Below are 23,144 nucleotides of genomic sequence, written 5' to 3'. Positions count from 1 at the left end.
TGCCGGGACCGGCCTCGAAGACAGCGACAGGTGCGTGGATGGCCCAGGTGGATCCTTGTTATCTAATCACCTGTCGCCTTCATTAGCAGCAGCTGTGATGAGACGAGTAGTTGGAGTTGGAGGTGCTGCTGGGCAGACGCAGAAAAGACTTGTTGCTGAAAAGCAAAAGTCTCGCTCTTTGTGAGAACAAAAAAAAAAACGTTATACCCTGAATTCCTGGCAGTGTGTGGTGGTCTGAAGAACCCACTAGAGGGCAACCTCTACAAATACCTATATGACATATTTCTGCTCAATTTCCCAATGGATCTGTCCAGATACGGCATGTACATGTTCACGCATTAGTACATTTAAATGTACATAACTTTAAAAAATACCTCTGTGAAAATGTAAACATAGAGATAAAGGCATCATGTAATAAAAAGTCTGACATGCTGATACTTTTAATGAAGAAAAACACAAATATTTGTCGTTAACCTCCGAGGACAAAGCTACGAACAATGGGAGACCGGGCTTTCTGCTCCGCCGCTCCCAGTCTGTGGAACGCTCTCCTTGACCACCTGAGGGCACCACAGACTGTGGATGCTTTTAAAAAAGGCTTAAAAACCCTTTTTAAAAAAAAATAAAATAAAAGCCTTTTTTTTAGATATATGCATACTAGTTTTAGCTATTTGGCTGTTGTGGTTTTTATTTTTATTTACTTTTTATTATCTTTTTATTTATTTATTTATTTATTTTAATACACTGTAGCACTTTGAGGTTGTTTACTCAATGTAAATTGCTTTTTTTTTTTCAAATAAAATCTATTATTAATTATTATTATTATTAAATATATGAATAACAATTATCGAGAGCATTTTTAGGAGATATTACAAATTACATGATGGCGTCGCGTTCGCACCCCAACACTGTTTTACCAAACATAATGAATAATCTTGATTAATAATCACGATTGATCAAAATAATCTTAAATATTATTTTTCCCATAATCGTGCAGTCCTATGTATACGACTTGACCTCATACATGAACACTATTTTTATCTAAATGAACAAAAAGTGCAGTTACGTCTTATGTCCATAAGGTGCCATCCTGAGAAAGTTTCACATTTCATTGTATTTATTTATAGTATTATTTTGTTTCTGCCATATTACTTTGTTTATTGCGGTAAAAAATGGATATATGGGTGTGTTGCTTTCATATGTACGCTCAACGTTCTACTTGAGGTACATATATTGTTAAAAAGGATTTGCAAATCGTTGTAATCTGTTTTTATTTACCATGCCAACTTCACTGGCTTTGGGTTTTGTAGATATACATAGATATTTGTAGATATTGTGGCTTGTGCAGCCCTTTGAGACACTCGTGATTTAGGGCTATATAAGTAAACATTGATTGATTTATATATACATTTTGTATGTGTTATTTGTGGGGTTTAAAAAAAATAAAACTTGGTTAGGAGATTTCAATATAAGTATTTTTTGAAAGTTTTGAGCACATTTAAAATTACCGCGATAAAATTGATAATAGTGATAATTTTGGTCACAGTAAACGTGATGAGAAATGTTCATACCGTGACATCCCGAGGTGCAATCTTCATAAAATGTTCACGTTCTTACACCCTAAACCATTTCCTAAATGCATACATCCACAAATCCTTACAGTTTCAATTTGTTTCAATTGTTCTTTTCCTCATTGTTTTGGAGGACACAGCGTCCACAGTTTCCAAAAACAATTTGAAATGTGGACTCGTCAGACCACAGAACACTTTTCCACTTTGCATCAGTCCATCTTAGATGAGCTCGGGCCCAGCGAAGCCGGCGGCGTTTCTGGGTGTTGTTGATAAATGGCTTTCGCTTTGCATAGTAGAGTTTTAAATTGCACTTAAAAAATGTAGCGACCAACTGTAGTTACTAACAGTGATTTTCTGAAGTGTTCCTGAGCCCATGTGGTGATATCCTTTACACACTGATGTCGATTTTTGATGCAGTACCACCTGAGGGATCGAATGTCCGTAATATCATGGCTTACGTGCAGTGATTTCTCCAGATTCTCTGAACCCTTTGATGATATTATCGACCGTAGATGGTGAAATCCCTAAATTCCTTTTACCATGAATTGATTAACGTGGACCCTGACTTAAAACAAGTTGAAAAACTTATTCGGGTGTTACCATTTAGTGGTCAATTGTACGGAATATGTACTGAACTGTGCAATCTACTAATAAAAGTCTCAATCAATCAAAATTCCTTGCAATAGCTCGTTGAGAAATGTTGTTCTTAAACAATTTGCTCAGGCATTTGTTGACAAAGTGGTGACCCTCGCCCCGCCCTTGTGTGTAAATGACTGAGCATTTCATGGAAGCTGCTTTTATACCCAATCATGGCACCCACCTGTTCCCAATTAGCCTGTTCACCTGTGGGATGTTCCAAATAAGTGTTTGATGAGCATTCCTCAATGTTCTCAATCTTTTTTTGCCACCTGTGCCAGCTTTTTTTAAACATGTTGCAGGCATCAAATTCTATATCAGCTAATATTTGCAAAAAATAACAATGTTTCTCAGTGTGAACGTTAAATATCTTGTCTTTGCAGTCTATTCAATTGAATATAAGTTGAAAAGGATTTACAAATCATTGTAGTCTGTTTTTTTTTACCATTTACACAACGTGACAACTTCACTGCTTTTGGGTTTGTGTTTGCATCTCTTCTGATAAAATGCTTATATTCTCCACAGACCTGAAGACAAAACACACAAAATGGCTCGCTGTTTATCCTACTCAAGAGCCGCACAAATTTTCGTGGATCAGTATTTGTATAATGCCTTACTATACCTGCACAATACCCAAAGAGTTTTACATTAAACGTCACATTCACCCATTCACACACTGAGGTTTAGTAAACGCAAACCTTTTAGTAGATCAGACCCTCTATGTCTTTGCACTCTGTACGGTTTGCTAGGATCTTTGGTTTATGTGTCCTTTACCCATCGAAGGATTAAGTGGCTATTTCCTGTCACGATGTATGAACTGATTTTCTAAGGTCATAGCTGATTTGGGACCTCCACCATTGTGACGGCATGGTTACTCAGGTCCTGATGGCCAGGATAAAACACGCAATTTTAGGTCTCATCGAAAAAGTCAATGACTGGACTGTACATTCAAGCAAGAATGGGAAATAATTCCACCTGAGAAGCTTCAAAAATGTGTCTCCTCAGTTCCCAAATGTTTACTGAGTGTTGTTAAAAGAAAAAGCCTTGCATGTGCTACCATGTGTCACTATGGAGACACTGTTTCACTGCACAAGCAACGTTACCATGGACGCCCCTGCTTATTTCAGCCAGACAATGCCAAGCCACGTGTTACAACAGAGTGGCTTCATAGTAAAAGAGTGCGGGTACTAGACTGGCCTGCATGTAGTCCAGACCTGTCTCCCATTGAAAATGTGTGGCGCATTATGAAGCCTAAAATAGCATAACGGAGACCCCCGGACTGTTGAACAACTTAAGCTGTACATCAAGCAAGAATGGGAAAGAATTCCACCTGAGAAGCTTCAAAAATGTGTCTCCTCAGTTCCCAAACGTTTACTGAGTGTTGTTAAAAGGAAAGGCCATGTAACACAGTGGTAAACATGCCCCTGTGACAACCTTTTTTGCAATGTGTTGCTGCCATTAAATTCTAAGTTCATGATTATTTGCAAAAAAAAAAAAGAAGTTTCTCAGTGGGAACATTAAATATCTTGTCTTTGCAGTCTATTCAATTGAATATAGGTTAATAATAATATAATTTATTTGTAAAAAGCACTTTACATTGAGTAAACAACCTCAAAGAGCGACAGTGCATTAAAAAAAAGATAATAAAAAAAAATAAAAACTAGAACAGCCAAATAGCTAAAACTAGTATGCATATATCTAAAAAAAAAAAAAAAGGCTTTTTAAAAAGGAGGGTTTTTAAGCCTTTTTTAAAAGCATCCACAGTCTGTGGTGCCCTCAGGTGGTCAGGGAGAGGGTTCCACAGACTGGGAGCAGCGGAGCAGAAAGCCCGGTCTCCCATGGTTGAAAATGATTTGCAAATCATTGTATTCTGTTTTTATTTACCATTTACACAACGTGCCAACTTCACTGCTTTTGAGGTTTGCACATGTAAACTTGGTAGCATGCAAAACTGATCCACAAAATTTTGCAGCCGCTGTTGTCGCATACACAATAAACTCAACACATTTGGGAGATACGTCCAAACTGGCACAGCTACGCACAAACGGCTCGGCGACCAATGTAACGACCGACAAACAGAGAAAGAATCCTCCAGTGTTCGTCAACAACTTTTGGATATTACAAATACACATTTCATCTACCCAGAAATGCTGTAAAAAATGTCCAGATAAAGCAAAGCTCAGATCTCAAATAACATCAGATTACAGAGGGGAACATTTATGCTGCTGACAGATAGGAGAAGTAGGGGAAGACCAGAGACAAAAAAAGCAGATCTTTATATTGCTTTTGGGAATGAGAGAAGGAGGAGGAGGGGTTGCGGCGAAACATCCTCAGCAGGGGGGAGGAGAGGGAGGAGTATGCGCAAAAACACACTTTATCTGATCGTAATATTAGATAAAACTGGAATGTCTTGATTAAACATTGGGTAAGGCGGTATTAATCACAAAAAAAAACATTTGAAGAGTAACCTTTGACCAAAAGACCAATACAATATAAACTAGAAGAGGCAATGCCTGAAGGAATTGCGTGTGAATGCGCTAACGCTGAAGTGGAAATGAAATTCTGACAGAATGTAGTATGAATGTAAGAATAGTTTGAATGTTGAAGAGCTGACGCTGAACTGAAATGCTCATGGAATGTAGGATGAATGTAGAAATGGTTTGAATGTTGAAATCGTTTAAACGCTGAAATAGTTTGAATGTTTTGAATGTTGAAGAGTTTGATTTTCCAGGGAAACCGGAAACTTGGTTTTGGAACTTGGGAAAGTGTTAGTTTGAATGTTCAGGATGAGTGGAATGTGTCAAAGTTGGAATGGTTTGAATGTGTTGAAAAATGTGGGAATTGTGCAACTTGGAAAAATGTCCCATTCATTTCAATGGGAACTTCCTGGAAATTTGGGGAAAAGCGGGATTTTTTGAAAATGATTAGGAGCATGAATGTCCTGAATGAGCTGAATTGGTTGGTGTTGCAATTGTTTAAATTGGGCAAGAAATGTTGAAGTAGCAAATGGTATTAGGGAATTTCGGGGAAATTTCCAGAGTGGTGGAATGTGTTAAAGGCAGAATGGTTTGAATGTGTTGAAAAATGTGGGAATTGTGCAACTTGGAAAAATGTCCCATTCATTTCAACTTCCTGGAAATTTGGAAATTTTGGGAAAAGCTGGATTTTTTTTGAAAATGGTAAACAACTTGAATGGTCTGAATGAATTGAAATGGTTGGTGTTGACATTTTTCAAATCGGTCAAGAAATGTTGAAGTAGTAACATGTTGAATTGAGAAATTGCATTACGGGATTCCTGGAATTTCGGGAAAACCGGTAATTTTTCCCGTTCAAAAAACAACTTAGTTTATTGTCCTGAATAAGAGGAATGTTTTGACAGTGGAAGGGTTGAAATGCGTTGAAAAATGTGGAAGGAGTAGTCGACAGAAAAACGGATGGAAATAAAGCTTTGGAAAACCAGGAATTCTGGAAAATCATGGAATTTTTTTTTAACTTGGAGAAAAATGGTGGAATTTCTTGAAGGTGGAATGGTTTGAATAGGTTGAAAAATGTGGGAATTGTGCAACTTGGAAAAATGTCCCATTCATTTCAATGGGAACTTCCTGGAAATTTGGAAATTTTGGGAAAAGCGGCATTAAAAAAAAATGGTAAGGAGCATGAATGTCCTGAATGAGCTGAATTGGTTTGTGTTGGAATTGTTTAAATCGGTCAAGAAATGTTGAATTAGTAACGGTTTTTAATTGAGGAATTTCGGGAAAACCGATAATTTTTCCAGTTAAAAAAAAAAAAAAGTTTTTTGTCCCGTTTAAGAGGAATGTTTTGACGGTAGAATGGTTGAAATGCGTTGAAAAATGTGAAAGGAGTAGTCAAACTTAAGAAGGGTGGAAATAGGTTACCGAAAAACGGGAATTCCTGGAAATTTGTTGAATTTGCATAAAATGGTAGTTTGAATGTCCAGGATGAGTTGAATGTGTTGAAGGTAGAATTGTTGAATGTGTTGAAGAATGTGGGAATTGTGGAAGTTTGAAAAATGGCCAATTCATTTTGAATGGGGAAAATGCAAAAAAAAAAAAGAAAAAAGGAATTATGGGAAATCCGGGAACTTTTTTTTTTACAATTGTTGAAGTAGAGCACACAATTCCTAAATATTTTGAAGTTGGAACGGTTTGAATCAGATGAAAAATGTGGGAATTGTGGAACTTTGAAGAATGTCCTATTGATTTCAATGGAAATTTCAGAAAAATTGGGAATTAGGGGAAAAGCGGAATTTTGGTAAAATTGTAAAAAAAAAACTTGAATGGTCTGAATGAGTTGAAATGGTTGGTGTTGAAATTTTTCAAATCGGTCAAGAAATGTTGAAGTAGTAACATGTTGAATTGAGAAATTGCATTACGGGATTCCTGGAATTTCGGGAAAACCGGTAATTTTTCCAGTTAAAAAAGCCTTAGTTTTTTGTCCTGATTAAGAAGAATGTTTTGACGGTGGAAGGGTTGAAATGCGTTGAAAAATGTGGAAGGAGTAGTCGCCAGAAAAAAGGGTGGAAATGGGGCTTTGGAAAACCAGGAATTCTGGAAAATCCTGGAATTTTTTTAACTTTGAAAAAAGGTAGTTTGAATTTCCAACATGGTGGGATGTGTTGAAGGTGGAATGGTTTGAATTGGTTGAAAAATGTGGGAATTGTGCAACTTGGAAAAATGTCCCATTCATTTCAATGGGAATTTACTGGAAATTTGGGGTAAAGCGGGATTTTTTTGAAAATGATTAGGAGCATGCATGTCCTAAATTAGCTGAATTGGTTGGTGTTGGAATTATTTAAATCGGTCAAGAAATGTTGAATGAGTAACAGTTTTTAATTGAGAAATTTCGGGAATTTTGAAAAAAACGGTAATTTTTCCAGTTAAAAAAAAAAAGTTTTTTTTGTTCAGATTAAGAGGAATGTTTTGACGGTGGAAGGGTTGAAATGCGTTGAAAAATGTGGAAGGTGTAGTCGCCAGAAAAAAGGGTGGAAATAAGGCTTTGGAAAACCAGGAATTCTGGAGAATTTTGGAAGTTTTTTTAACTTGGGGAAAAAAAGCTAGTTTAAATTTCCCAAATGGTGGAATGTGTTGACAGTGGAATGGTTTGAATGTGTTGAAAAATGTGGGAATTGTGCAACGTGGAAAAATGGCCAATTCATTTTGAATGGGGAAATTGCAAAAAAAAAGGAATTATTGGAAATCTGGAAAAAAAATTTACAATAGTTGAAGTAGAGCACACAATTCCTGAACAGGCTGAATATTTTGAAGTTGGAACAGTTTGAATCAGATGAAAAATGTGGGAATTGTGGAACTTTGAAGAATGTCCTATTGATTTTAATGGAAATTTCAGAAAAATTGGGATTTTCGGAAAAAGCGGAATTTTGGTAAAATTGTAAAACACTTGAATGGTCTGAATGAGTTGAAATGATTAGTGTTGACATTTTTCAAGTCGGTCAAGAAATGTTGAAGTAGTAACATGTTGAATTGAGAAATTGCATTACGGGATTCCTGGAATTTCAGGAAAGCCGGTAATTTTTCCAGTAAAAAAAAAAAAATAGTTTTTTGTTCTGATTAAGATGAATGTTTTGATGGTGGAATGGTTGAAATGCGTTGAAAAATGTGGAAGGTGTAGTCGCCAGAAAAAAGGGTGGAAAAAAGGCTTTGGAAAACCAGGAATTCTGGAGAATCCTGGAAGTTTTTTTAACTTGGGAAAAACAGGTAGTTTAAATTTCCCGATTGGTGGAATGTGTTGACGGTGGAATGGTTTGAATTGGTTGAAAAATGTGGGAATTGTGCAACTTGGAAAAATGTCCCATTCATTTCAATGGGAACTTTCTGGAAATTTGGGAATTTTGGGTAAAGCGGGATTTTTTGAAAATGATTAGGAGCATGCATGTCCTAAATTAGCTGAATTGGTTGGTGTTGGAATTGTTTAAATCGGTCAAGAAATGTTGAATTAGTAACAGTTTTTAATTGAGAAATTTCGGGAATTTCGAAAAAAACGGTAATTTTTCCAGTTAAAAAAAAAAAATGTTTTTTTTGTCCAGATTAAGAGGAATGTTTTGACAATGGAATGGTTGAAATGAGTTGAAAAAAGGGTGGAAATAGGTCTTTGGAAAACCAGGAATTCTGGAGAATCCTGGAAGTGTTTTTTACTTGGGAAAAAAAGGTAGTTTAAATTTTCCGAATGGTGGAATGTGTTGACGGTGAAATGGTTTGAATAGGTTGAAAAATTTGGGAATTGTGCAACTTGGAATAATGGCCAATTCATTTTGAATGGGAAAAATGTCCCGGGAAAACCTGGAAATCTGGGAATTTTTGGAATTTGTCAAGGGAAAGCCCGCGATTCCCGAATAGGCTGAACAGTTTGAAGTTGGAACAGTTTGAATCGGGTGAACAATGTGGAAGGTAGAGTCCGCCAAAATCTGGAGAAGAAGAAGAATAAATTGAAGTTGAAGATTAAATTATTTAATTAATGTATTAATTAATTCAATGAATTAAAGAATGTTGGTGTATACAATAGTGTGAATGCTCCTGATCTCCCAACATCACAGCAGTTTTCGTCTCATGCTCTGAGAAGGTGTGGTGTTTAGAGAAGTCTCCTCCAGGAATTTAGCAGAGCTATAAAAGTGTCTTCTCTTTGACAAAAACACAGGCCAATGCAGTAAGAGAAGTATTAGAGCATCAATCAGATGAAGAATGTCACTTGGACTACAAGTGTTAGACAAGAATATTCATGTTGTCACAACATTGCCATCTCTGTTTCACCCTCACAGCATTCGGTACAATATCAATGTGAGGAAAAACCTTTTGCAACATTCATTTTTTTGCCTCTGCATCATTCCAGCCCACCATTACAGTTCTTGCCACAAGTTGGTGCATGATGCCTTAAATGTGCAGTGAAACAGTGTCTCCATAGTGACACATGGTAGCACATGCAAGGCTTTTTCTTTTAACAACACTCAGTAAACGTTTGGGAACTGAGGAGACACATTTTGGAATCCTTTCAGGTGGAATTATTTCCCATTCTTGCTTGATATACAGCTTAAGTTGTTCAACAGTCCGGGGGTCTCCGTTGTGGTATTTTAGGCTTCATAATGCGCCACACATTTTCAATGGGAGACAGGTCTGGACTACAGGCAGGCCAGTCTAGTACCCGCACTCTTTTACTATGAAGCCACGCTGTTGTAACACGTGACTTGGCATTGTCTTGCTGAAATAAGCAGGGGCGTCCACGATAACGTTGCTTGGATGACAACATATGTTGCTCCAAAACCTGTATGTACCTTTCAGCATTAATGGTGCCTTCACAGATGTGTAAGTTACCCATGTCTTGGGCACTAATACACCCCCATACCATCACACATGCTGGCTTTTACACTTTGCGCCTATAACAATCCTGATGGTTCTTTTCCTCTTTGTTACGGAGGACACAACGTACACAGTTTCTTTGAAATGTGGACTCGTCAGACCACAGAACACTTTTCCACTTTGTATCAGTCCATCTTAGATCAGCTCGGGCCCAGCGAAGCCTGCGGCGTTTCTGGGTGTTGTTGATAAATGGCTTTGGCTTTGCATAGGAGAGTTTTAACTTGCACTTACAGATCTAGCGACCAACTGTAAATACTGACAGTGGTTTTCTGAAGTGTTCCTGAGCCCATGTGGTGATATCCTTTACACACTGATGTCGCTTTTTGATGCAGTACCGCCTGAGGGATCTGAGGTCCGTAATATCATGGCTTACGTGCAGTGATTTCTCCAGATTCTCTGAATCTTTTGATGATATTACGGACCGTAGATGGTGAAATCCCTAAATTCCTTGCAAAAGCTGGTTTAGAAATGTTGTTCTTCAACTGTTCAACAATTTGCTCACGCATTTGTTGACAAAGTGGTGACCCTCGCCCCATCCTTGTTTGTGAACGACTGAGCATTTCACGGAAGCTGCTTTTATACCTAATCATGGCACCCACCTGTTCCCAATTAGCATGTTCACCTGTGGGATGTTCCAAATAAGTGCATTCCTCAACTTTAACAGTCTTTTTTGCCACTTTTTGAAACACCTTGCAGGCATCAAATTCCAAATGAGCTAATATTTGCCAAAAATAACAACGTTTTCCAGTGTGAACATTAAATATCTTGTCTTTGCAGTCTATTCAATTGAATATAAGTTGAACAGGATTTGCAAATCATTGTATTCTGTTTTTATTTACCATTTACACAACGTGACAACTTCACCGGTTTGGGGTTTTAGTACTTCATACTTTGCACACATTATTTAGTACCTATTTGGAATGTTAGTCGATCAGAGTCCAGACTATTGTCTCTTCAACCTACTCTGTATTTCCCAACAGAACAAGGAAAAGTCCACAAAGTTCTTCACAGCAGCGAGGGTGTCTTCATCATCTCTCAGTACTCCATGTTTCGTAACGAGGGGCCCGTCCTGAACATGGCCATTGACCCCCAAAAGGTATGCAGAGTATTGATAGAAATGTCCTATACTGCCTATCAATAATTGATGTGCTCCTGGCGACTGATGAGGTTTACTAAGTATGCAATTATAGATTTGACAAACCTTTTATTAGGTCAGCTCAGAAACGCAGCTCTTTTGGTGACTGTCTCGTCTCCGTTGTAAACGAGATCCCCGTTCTGCCTTAGGGACACTTGTACGTTGCCACGGCGATGGAGGTCCAGCGGCTGCCACTGGCCGACTGCGGTCGCTATGGCGACACATGCAGGGAGTGCATCCTCTCCAGGGACCCGTATTGCGGGTGGGACAAGAACAGGAGGCGGTGCATCGCCATCCCGGCAGGCTACAACGTCACGACTGGGTATGCTATCACACTAGGCCAGGGGTCGGCAACCTTTACCACTCAAAGAGCCATTTTGACCAGTTTCACAAATTAAAGAATACAATGGGAGCCACAAAAATATTTTGACATTTAAAATGAAATAACACTGCATACAAAGTTTTTTTTTTTTTGCTTTGTGCTATGTATAAACCAAGGGTCTCAGACACGCGGCCCCCACCTTAATATGTATATTGAATGTTTTATATGAATGGCGCATGACAGCGTCATTCTTGTCAACCCTCCCGATTTTACCGGCAGACTGCGTATTCCAGGGCAATTATTCTCTCGAACGTGTCGTAATGGTACAGCATTTAGAGCTCACTATAACCAGCGTACCAGCCCAACCACACGACATAAGGGGCTTCTACTTGCTCACTTAAGTGACAGCAATGCATACTTGGTCAACAACCACACAGGTTACACTGACGGTGGCGGTATAAAAAACTTTAACACTCTTACTAATAATGCGCCACACTGTGAACCCACACCAAACAAGAATGACAAACACATTTTGGGAGAACATCTGCACCGTAACAGAACAAATACCCAGAATCCCATGCAGCCCTGACTCTTCCGGGCTACATTATACACCCCCGCTACCAAACCCCGCCCACCTCAACCGACGCACGGAGGGGGAGGGGGGGTTGATGTGTGGGGGAGCAGGGTTGGGGTGGGGGCGGGGTTTGGTGGTAGCAGGGGTGTATAATGTAGCCCGGAAGAGTCAGGGCTGCATGGGTTTCTGGGTATTTGTTCTGTTGTGTTTATGTTGTGTTAAGGTGCAGATGTTCTTGTTTGGTTTTGGTTCACAGTGTGGCGCATTATTAGTAAGAGTGTTAAAGTTGTTTTATATGGCCACCGTCAGTGTAACCTGTGTGGCTGTTGACCAAGTATGCCTTGCTTGAACTTCCAAGCAGGAGATGCACACAACAACAGGCTGGGCTGGCAGGCTGTTTGAACAGATTGTAGAGGGCGCTAAATGCTGTACCATCATGGCACGCCCTTATTATTATTGTTAGGGTGAAAATCGGAAAAATATTAATCCCGGGAATTTTCGGCGAGAGGCACTGAAATCCGGAAGTCTCCCGGGAGGGTCGGCAAGTATGCAGCTGAGCCGCATCAGAGTGATCAAAGAGCCGCATGCGGCTCCGGAGCCGCGGGTTGCCGACCCCTGCACTAGGACTAGGTGGTGCTACCGATTGCTGCTGTAGTTTACCTCATCCATTTTTAATATTCAATAGCCAAGGTCATAAAACCTTTTCGCTTACTAAACAGTAAATCCTTGTCTTGTTTCCCTTAAAGAGGATACATATGTGTTCAATAGCTTTTGACCTTGTCTAACATGGACAGGCAGCACTTTTAGAGAGTACTCTTATGGAACAAGTGTGCATAATCGCATCCGCATGCTTTGTTTTATAGCTGGAGAACACTTCCTGGCTCCAAATTCATTTCCGAAGGGGAGTTCAGGAGTGACTTGTCATTTCTTCTCTCCTCACAGGACACTCGTTCAGAATCTGGACCAATCCAACTCGTCGGTTTGCGGGGAAGCTGCTGGTGAGCCCTTATCTGCTCTCTGCCACGCTGTATCTTAATTAAAGCAACAGCCAGGAGATCAGTATCACTTAATTGAGCAAAGTCCAAAAACCCCACGGGTTGATATTCTCTCACATGGAGGCTTAACCCAGCTTCAGAGCCCCAAAGCCAACCGTAACCAAGCATCACCCACCTAATGTCATCTGGTTTTAACATGACCCCTACATCCCAGAGCTCTGCGGTCACATGTCCTGTCTGGACTCCGTCATAGTAATGAGTTGTGGCGTCACAAGCAAGACAATCTGTTGTTTTACTGCACGTTTAGCTACGGCACAATGCATGGGCTCCATAATACTTCTGTCATAATAATAATAATAATAGATTTTATTTGTAAAAAGCACTTTACATTGAGTAAACAACCTCAAAGTGCTACAGTCTATTAAAAAAAATAAAAAGATAATGAATAAAAATAAAAACTAGAACAGCCAAATAGCTAAAAACTAGTATGCATATATCTAAAAAAAAAAAAGGCTTTTCTTTTTAAAAAGAAGGGTTTTTAAGCCTTTTTTTAAAAGCATCCACAGTCTGTGGTGCCCTCAGGTGGTCAGGGAGAGCGTTCCACAGACTGGGAGCGGCGGAGCAGAAAGCTCGTAGCTTTGTCCTCTGAGGTTGGAGGAGGTTAGCCTGTCCGGAGCGGAGGTGTCGTGTGGAGGATTTGGGGGTGAGTAGTTATTTGAGGTAGAAGGGGGGGCATTTTCATGGATGCACTGGTGGGTTAGTAGGGAGACTTTGAATTCAATCCTGAGTGGAACAGGAAGCCAGTGAAGGGATTTGAGAGTGTCATGGCTGTCTTGAGTTTCCAATAAGTTCTACAACTCTTACTTTTTTGTGATAGAGTGATTGGAGCACATACTTGCTGGTCACAAAAAACATTCATGAAGTTTGGTTCATTTATGAATTTATTATGGGTCTACTGGAAATGTGACCAAATATGCTGGGTCAAAATTATAGCAATGTTAATATTTGGTTATATGTCCTTGGATTAAAGGCCTCACCTTTTCTCCTCCAAAAATATTGCTGGCCAAACAGCTCACTTTTTGTTTCATCTGACATCACATGGACAAAGATAAGACCTTCTGGAGGACATTTCTGCGGTCAGATGTAACAAAAATGGAGCTGTTTGGCCACAATACCCAGCAATATGTTTGGAGGAGAAAAGGTGAGGCCTTTAATCCCAGGAACACCATTCCTACCGTCAAGCATGGTGGTGGTAGTATTATGCTCTGGGCCTGTTTTGCCGCCAGTGGAACTGGTGCTTTACAGAGCATAAATGGGACAATGAAAAAGGAGGATTACCTCCAAATTCTTCAGGACAAGCTAAAATCATCAGCTCGGAGGTTGGGTCTTGGGCGCAGTTGGGCGTTCCAACAGGACAATGACCCCAAACACACGTCAAAAGTAGGGCTGCAACAACTAATCAATTAAATCGATTATAAAAATAGTTGGCGATTAATTTAGTCATCGAATCATTGGAACTATGCCATGCGCATGCGCGGGAGCTATTTTTTATTTATTTATTTATTTTTAGTTTTATAAACCTTTATTTATAAACCTGAAATATTTACGAACAGCTGAGAAACAATAATCAAAATAAGTACAAAAACAGTACTAAACGGGCTACGTCTCATGAAGTGGCGGTAAGCAGCTCACATGACGACATAGGCTCCTTTGCTGGAAACATTAGAAAAATGGCGGAGGAAAACAGTACGAATAGTTCAGCGGAAAAACATCTTGAGGTTATTGCTTCAATGGAGAAAAGTGTACGACCTAAGTCGTCAAAAGTGTGGGAACACTTCACTTTAAAGACTTCAAAGAAGAGACGGTGTGGCGCAGTGGAAGAATGGCCGTGCGCGACCCGAGGGTCCCTGGTTCAATCCCCACCTAGTACCAACCTCGTCATGTCCGTTGTGTCCTGAGCAAGACACTTCACCCTTGCTCCTGATGGGTGCTGGTTAGCGCCTTGCATGGCAGCTCCCTCCATCAGTGTGTGAATGTGTGTGTGAATGGGTAAATGTGGAAGTAGTGTCAAAGCGCTTTGAGTACCTTGAAGGTAGAAAAGCGCTATACAAGTACAACCCATTTATCATTTATCATTAAGAGCGTTTCCTGCAAAATGGCACGGAAGTACAACATTGCTTCAGGAGCAGCTGAAAAGGAAACATGTTGGAGCCATGGATGAAGGGAAGAACTCACTGTCATGTCTGTGTAATCATGTTTTGTTTTAGTCATGTTTTGTTTTGTTTAGTTATTGGACTCTTTAGTTTCTGGCTTATCACTCCCTTGTCTTGTTTCCATAGTTACCCATTAGTTTCACCTGTTCCACGTTTGGAATCATTGTGCACTCTTGTTTGTCACCATAGCAACCCATTAGTTTTCACCTGTCATGTCACGCACCTGTTTCACGTTTTGAGTCACGCACCTGTTTTCACTAATCATGTCACTAGTATTTATATTCATTGTTTTCAGTTTGTCGTTCTGGCGACATCCGGATTCATACCCCTGTCACACTCTGTTTACCTCTGCGTACTTCATGCCCTGTCCAAGTAAGTTTTTTCGATTCATGCCACAGTTAGCGACTTTTGTTCATGTCCTTAGTTTTTTGCCCACGTGTAAGTATTGGTTTCATTTGTCAAGTTTGTCCTTCCGCCTATTGCGCGCCTTTAGTTTGTTCTTTTTGTTATAGTAAAATTAAATAAGTCTTCACCTTCACGCCATGTCTGGTCCAAATGTTCATTTGCACCACGGGAGAACAAACCACGCCATAGTCCAAGTCCTAACACTCACAGTACGTAACTTTTTAAGTCCATAGTGGCAACAGGCATTCATGAGTTCAGCTTTTTTGTGAGTAACGTTAACGTTATGCCTTTGTTACCAATTTCAAAATGAACGTAACGGACAGAAATAACTCAAGTTCGTTTCATAATGGATCAATGTAGCCGGGCCCGATAAAGCTATATAAATCTATTTAGATTTGAGTGACGCTTTAGTATAACTAAACGTTATGAAGGTGCTGGAATATTTCATGCTATTATTCAGAGGCAGCCTAAAATGAATCCTTTATTATTCACAACAGAAACGTGTACAATATCTGATTCACTTCTGATCTGATGAGTTACATTTCTGTGTTATTATTGCTGTATGCTGCACCTCCAATGTCCAGAACATTGTGCCAGTATGCTGGGTATTTTCAATAAAATACTGGAAAGGATAGAAATGTAGTTTGTCTCTTTTATCCGATTATTAATCGAAGTAATAATCGACAGATTAATCGATTATCAAATTAATCGTTAGTTGCAGCCCTAGTCAAAAGTGGTAAAGGAATGGCTGAATCAGGCTAGAATGAAGGTTTCAAAATGGCCTTCCCAAAGTCTTGAACTAAACGTGTGGACAATGCTGAAGAAACAAGTCCATGTCAGACAACAAACAAATCTAGCTGAACTGCACCAGTTTTGTCAAGAGGAGTGGTCAAAAATTCAAGCAGAAGCTTGTGGGTGGCTACCAAAAGCGCCTTATTGCAGTGAAACTTGCCAAATATTAACATTGCTGTATGTTTACTTTTGACCCAGCACATTTGCTCACATTTCCAGTTGACCCATAATAAATTCATAAAAGAACCAAACTTCATGAATGTTTTTTTGTGACCAACAAGTATGTGCTCCAATCACTCTATCACAAAAAAATAAGAGTTGTAGAAATGATTGGAAACTCAAGACCGCCATGACATTATGTTCTTTACAAGTTGACCACGACCTTATGTCTGCATTGTGCAGAGTAACATCACATTTTATTGGTGCTTAGTCCTCTTGTTGTATAATGATGCATTAAACTCACTGGGGTTGACAGAGACAATGCATTTATGTGGCAATGACACTATTTGCTAAACATCTTTTATTCCGCAGATTAATTTCACTATGCCTGTAAAGTCTGTCCAGAGTAGGCGAAGCAATTAATGAAGTCTTTAGAAATTTGCAGAAAATAATTAAGCTTGTTTCTGTTTTTAGGTGATAAGTAATGAGAAAGATACTATTCAACCACAGCCCATTTGGTAGGTCAGCTAGACCAGAAAGAAGCAACTTAGAACTGCCCTTAGAATTGTTGGTAAATGTCAAGGACTGGTTTGGGTAGGCACCGAGGCAAGAAGAACGATGAGATGGTCCTAGCAAAGGCTGCAATCAACCTCATTAAAGGGGAACATTATCACAATTTCAGAATGGTTAAAACCATTAAAAATCAGTTCCCAGTGGCTTATTATATTTTTCGAAGTTTTTTTCAAAATGTTACCCATCACGCAATATCCCTAAAAAAAAAAAGCTTCAAAGTGCCTGATTTTAACCATCGTTATATACACCCGTCCATTTTCCTGTGACGTCACATAATGATGCCAACACAAACAAACATGGCGGAAAGAACAGCAAGCTATAGCGACATTAGCTCGGATTCAGACTCGGATTTCAGCGGTTTAAGCGATTCAACAGATTACGCGTGTATTGAAACGGATGGTTGTAGTGTGGAGGCAGGTAGCGAAAACGAAATTGAAGAAGAAACTGAAGCTATTGAGCCATATCGGTTTGAACCGTATGCAAGCGAAAACGACACGACAGCCAGCGACACGGGAGAAAGCGAGGACGAATTCGGCGATCGCCTTCTAACCAACGATTGGTATGTGTTTGTTTGGCATTAAAGGAAACTAACAACTATGAACTAGGTTTACAGCATATGAAATACATTTGGCAACAACATGCACTTTGAGAGTGCAGACAGCCCAATTTTCATCAATTAATATATTCTGTAGACATACCCTCATCCGCGCTCTTTTCCTGAAAGCTGATCTGTCCAGTTTTGGAGTTGATGTCGGCAGGCCAGGGAAGCTAGGGTCGATATTCTTCTCTTGATCATCTTCGGTGGCATAAGGGACGGTGTGAGCCAAGACATCCAGGGGGTTTAGCTCGCTCGTCTGCGGGAACAAACTGCCGCCATTGCTTGCCGTGCTACCGAGGTCCTTTGTCCCTGAATTGCTCACACACTCCGGCAGATTCAATGGGGGTCTGGCGGCAGATTTCTTTGACTTTATCGTTGGAAATGCATGTGCTTTGAGTGTCGCAGGATATCCACACATTCTTGCCATCTCTGTCGTAGCATAGCTTTCGTCGGTAAAGTGTGCGGAACAAACGTCCAATTTCTTGCCACTTCCGCATCTTTGGGCCACTGGTGCAACTTGAATCCGTCCCTGTTCGTGTTGTTACACCCTCCAACAACACACCGACGAGGCATGATGTCTCCAAGGTACGGAAAACAGTCGAAAAAACGGAAAATAACAGAGCTGATTTGACTCGGTGCTCCGAGAGCGAATATTAGAAAGCCGTTTAATTCGCCAAAATTCACCCATTTAGAGTTCGGAAATCGGTTAAAAAAATATATGGTCTTTTTTCTGCAACATCAAGGTATATATTGACGCTTACATAGGTCTGGTGATAATGTTCCCCTTTAAAACTAATGAGTAAGTTAAGTCGACATGTGTCACCCCTGCTGAAACTTGGAACTCCAAAGGGAGGATGTGTTCTCCTACAAAGGGCTTTGAGCTCACATGACCTTTAAATCTGGCCACTATTGACTGCAAGTTAAACTGGATTTGAGTTCTGTTTTAGAATTGTTCCTATACAACAAAAAAATATACGGAGAAAGCAAAGGTCTTTAAAGAATTTGTTTTGGGATGAACATAAGAGTACAAAGGAGTTAAGTTTACGCTGCTACAGAAAGAAAGAAGGAGAGGAAGAAGAGAGACAAAGAGAACTTCCAGATTCTTATATCAGAGTCAGAATAACTTTTATATTCCCTGCGGGGAAATTGCTTTTGGTAAATGAGATTAGGAGAGACAGGAAGGGTTTGGGCAAAATGTCTCATCCTGGGAGAGGGAAGAATGAACAACACACACTTTATGATTGTGATATTAGCAAAAACAGACAACATCAATAATAAAAGAAACACACTTGAAGGGTAATCTTTGACCGAAAGACCATTGCAATATAAATTGGTGATCTTCCAACAGCAAAGCACTCTTTGTCCTTGGAGAAGATGCGGAGGCTGGAGACATCTCCACCGGACGCCAGGAATTTAGCAGGGCTATAAAAGTGTCTTATCTTTGATTAAAAAAACAGACCAATGCGCAGAAGAAGAAGCAACACACATACGCACTTAAATTTCAATTGTGGTTTAAAAAAAGAGAATGCTAAAATATAAATGTCATCTCTTGAATGTCCGTAGAAAATAGAAAACAAGCAACATCTCAGTGCGTTTATTCGATTGCAACTGGGCTGTTCAGTTTGTCTTGGAAAACTTTCCTCAGGCTTCAACAGTCCATGCTCATAGACTTAGACTAAGATTGGTCAGATCTAGATCAGTCCCGTTGCAATGGATGGATCAAATACCCTGAGAATACAATGACCTGGATGAACGAGAAGGCAAAACTATCTTCAACTGTCCCTTCTTCAACAGCCCTGAAGCTGCGCCGCACCTCCCCAAGAGAAGTGGTGGTACAGTCAAACACCTCCATCTTCCTGCCGTGTCCCGTGCGCTCCTTCCTTGCCACGTACCGCTGGGAGAAGGACAACTGTGTCAAGAACTACCCCTGCCTTTTCTCGGGCGACTTCTGTGTCCTTGGGCCAGCGGTGGACACGCCCCTTAAGGAGGGCATCTTCCGCTGCATGGCTACCGAGGACGGATTCAAGGTGGAGGTCATCTCCTTCAAGCTGGTGAACCACGGCGGGCTCCTGGCCGCCTCCCTCGCCTCCACCTTGGGGTTGTCACTCGTGCTCGCCATGGCCACCCTTTGGCTTCATTAACTGCAGCTAATGCTAATGCTAACCACATACCCTTAAAGACAGTGAATAGACGAGAGGTTTGGTTCACAGAGCATTCAAGTCTGGGGTGTAACAACAATTGTCAATAAAAGAACTAAATAAGTATCAAACAGAGTCAAAGTCACTTCAATTTGGGTCTAAAAAGAGCTTGAAACTATGGTACAGTGCATGAAGAACTTTGTGAACCTTCCCTCTCTAACTGTAAATGCTAAACATATCCTAAGGGTTGGGCAAAAGAAACACCAATACCAGGCCAATTCTTTATGACCATTTCTTTAACTCTTTTGACTAGATTGTGCTTCTTTGTGGATATGTAAAGCTTTAATACCGCTCTTACATCTTGCATCCTTCCACCTCATTCGTAGTTTGAAAAAAAAAAAAAAACATGTCTGGTATTGAGATTTTCAAAGCCTTAACACTTCTGGGACATCAACTCCTAAGCACAATTTTGCAGTCAATGCAGAATACTGCGCACCCGGTTGGACTCCGGGTTGGGTTGGGTTTGACAGGAAGTACGAGAATGAGCCAAAGCTCATTCCTGACCATCACTGTGTCTCAGCACGTCCTCCTCAGACAAGGCAGTTTCTCGCATCTTTTTACCTTCAGACATTACACCTTGTTCACAGCTTTAGCGTTCCACGTCTCACCGCCATCGGACCTCCCTTCTAAAAAGGTCGAAAACGTCAACCGCGACACCTCTGGGAAGGTTAGCTGGACCAGAAAGCAGCAAATTAGAACTGCCCTTAGAATCTTTGGTAAATGTCAAAGACAAGTTCGGGTAGGCACTGAGGCAACAAGATGAGGTGGACCCAGCTACTGCACTATCAACCTCATTAGAGCCATGCCGTTAGAGGGGTTTTACACTTTATAGAACGTCAGAGAACGGAACTAAGCAAATTACGTCCGATGGTCTGTAAAGTTGTGGTGAAGAAGGAGCTGAGCCGGAAGGCAAAGCTCTCAATTTACCGGTCGATCTACGTTCCCATCCTCACCTATGGTCATGAGCTTTGGGTTATGACCGAAAGGACAAGATCACGGGTACAAGCGACCGAAATTAGTTTACTCCGCCGGGTGGCGGGGCTCTCCCTTAGAGATAGGGTGAGAAGCTCTGTCATCCGGGAGGAGCTCAAATTAAAGCCGCTGCTCCTCCACATGGAGAGGAGCCAGATGAGGTGGTTCGGGCATCTGGTCAGGATGCCACCCGAACGCCTCCCTAGGGAGGTGTTTGGGGTGCGTCCGACTGGTAGGAGGCCACGGGGAAGACCCAGGATACGTTGGGAAGACTATCTCTCCCGGCTGGCCTGGGAACGCCTCGGGATCCCTCGGGAGGAGCTCAAATTAAAGCCGCTGCTCCTCCACATGGAGAGGAGCCAGATGAGGTGGTTCGGACATCTGGTCAGGATTCCACCCGAACGCCTCCCTAGGGAGGTGTTTGGGGTGCGTCCGACTGGTAGGAGGCCACGGGGAAGACCCAGGATACGTTGGGAAGACTATCTCTCCCGGCTGGCCTGGGAACGCCTCGGGATCCCCCGGGAGGAGCTGGACTAAGTGGCTGGGGAGAGGGAAGTCTGGGATGGATGGATGGATAGATGGTCTGTAAAGTTGGGAACAAGGTATCGCATGATAATTTCCGCCAAACCACGCAGACATTACCATCAGTTATGTTTATTTTCGATTTCTTTTTGCAAGGAGAAAAAAAAGAGCTTGTATTTCAATTTGAGATGTTCTGTATTTAATTGCTGCCAGTGCTGATTTCTACCATTGCTGCCTCTCTATGTGAAGATTTGTCTCGATGGTTTTGGATTTTTAACGCCATAGCTAGACTGTGATATGTATACCGATGTTTTCTAACCGAGTCTCGAAGCTGTGATACACACTAACTTGTCAGACGATGTTCAGCTGCATTCACAATTGACTGATGAAGGAACGATTCAGCATATTTCAACGTCTCCCGAACTTCCCGTTTCAGTTTAAACTTATTCCGCGGATTCATGAGAACTCTATTTGGAGTCTCGCTCGGCGTTGACCCATGTAGCAGATTAGCGTGTTCTCCAGAGCTCTGACATTGTCATTCAGTAACTTAACACAAATCTGGAGTTGTCGGGCTGTCCACTGTGGCCCACATGTCATTAATAGCTAATTAGGAGCTGCTGTAGCTCGTTGTGCTCCATATTCGATTTTATGAGCGGTGAGGATCTGAACGGCCACGTTGCCTTTCTGGCTCAGCTCGGCGTCGCTGGTTGCAGACCGGTTCGCTTTCTGCAAGGCGATACAAATAACGAGTACATGTCCAGGACAAAGCTGTGTTGAGCCAACGTTTTACTTCCGAGCCTACAATGCATGCACACTACAACATCCAATAACCCTTCGTATCGACCGCCCTTTTTGCCACCTGTGTCAAAACTCGAGCTACTACGTCCCTTCCTGTCCACGGACTTCATGTACTTTTTGATATCCTAACATTTACAGAGCATCACAGCTCAGTTCCGGGTCTTTCCCCAACCGAGCAACCAGAAAGTCAAGACCTTGCATGTGAGTTGAATACAAACATTTTGATTTTCTTCGGTCCAAAGTGGGTCTTCAAGCAACCGCCTTATCGGAGAGTCCTTACGCTCGCCGCCGGCCCGCTGTCTTTGTTCGCAGCAAGCGGGTGTGTTGCCTTCAGGAATCCGTTAAGGCGGACCCCCGCGTTGTCGTGTCGTTCTGCGGTCTAGAGTGCTGTACATGGTGTGTCCTGACAACCTGTCAGAAGTCCAACTATATTATAGCCATGAATGATATATTAATAATCCCATTATTTTGAAAGCTCATATATCTGGTGCAATAGATATCCATGTAACAAATCTTTATTGACATGTGTCAATCTCAACATGTGCAGTGACAACCAATAAAATAGGAGGAAAAACAAGACCTTTGTTTGACCTATCTGAGTTTTGGAAGAGCAATTTTTTGGGATGTTTTTGTACAGATGTTGCATTATTCTAGTTTTGTTGCAATAAACTGTGCAAGCAAAAGATGGAAGACCACGTGCAGACTGAGGTGACAAAATGGCTGATGCCCTTTAGACGCTGCCTGTCAATGCAAGCGTGTGTAACAGCGCCCCCTGCTGGATGGACTTGGACAATCAAGCACTATTTTGCTCAGCCTGTCAGGTTATCTGACGCCAGAGCAGTCTGTTGTTTTTTTTTGCTGCTACAGCTCAACGGCCTGGTGGTTAGAGCAGTGGTTCTTAGCCTTGTTGGAGGTACCGAACCCCACCAGTTTCATATGCGCATTCACCGAACCCTTTAGTGAAAAATAAATAAAAACAATTCAAATTCAAGACAAAGTTATATGTTTTGACGTGCGGTGAGGTTGATGGCTGGTGAGGCACTGACTTCATCACAAACATATGAACCCTAAAGAGTATATTATTCACCATTTGATTGGCAGCAGTTAACGGGTTATGTTTAAAAGCTCATACCAGCATTCTTCCCTGCTTGGCACTCAGCATCAAGGCTTGGAATTGGGGGTTAAATCACCAAAAATGATTCCCGGGCGCGGGGTCGCTGCTACCCACTGCTCCCCTCACCTCCCAGGGGGTGATCAAGGGGATGGGTCAAATGCAGAGGACAAATTTCACCACAC

The 23,144-nt window shown here is 41.1% G+C and overlaps 1 protein-coding gene across 3 annotated transcripts in view; it reads left to right on the top strand.

Moving 5' to 3' along the window:
* The window catches only part of LOC133603971 (semaphorin-7A), a 58,524-nt gene extending 36,099 nt beyond the window's left edge, over positions 1-22,425 (top strand). For 2 of the 3 annotated variants that reach the window (XM_061957262.2, XM_061957270.2), the window contains 4 exons: positions 10,573-10,688; positions 10,877-11,049; positions 12,566-12,621; positions 19,153-22,425. In XM_061957262.2, the coding sequence (XP_061813246.1) occupies positions 10,573-10,688; positions 10,877-11,049; positions 12,566-12,621; positions 19,153-19,499 (692 nt within the window). In that variant the 3' untranslated portion in view covers positions 19,500-22,425. The remainder of the gene's footprint in view (positions 1-10,572; positions 10,689-10,876; positions 11,050-12,565; positions 12,622-19,152) is intronic. The other variant, XR_012050390.1, reaches the window with a different exon arrangement.
* The last annotated feature ends 719 nt before the right edge of the window (positions 22,426-23,144 follow it).

This window comes from Nerophis lumbriciformis, linkage group LG04 (genome assembly GCF_033978685.3).
Source record: "Nerophis lumbriciformis linkage group LG04, RoL_Nlum_v2.1, whole genome shotgun sequence".
NCBI lineage: Eukaryota > Metazoa > Chordata > Actinopteri > Syngnathiformes > Syngnathidae > Nerophis > Nerophis lumbriciformis.
This window is presented reverse-complemented; position numbering and strand designations above follow the sequence as displayed.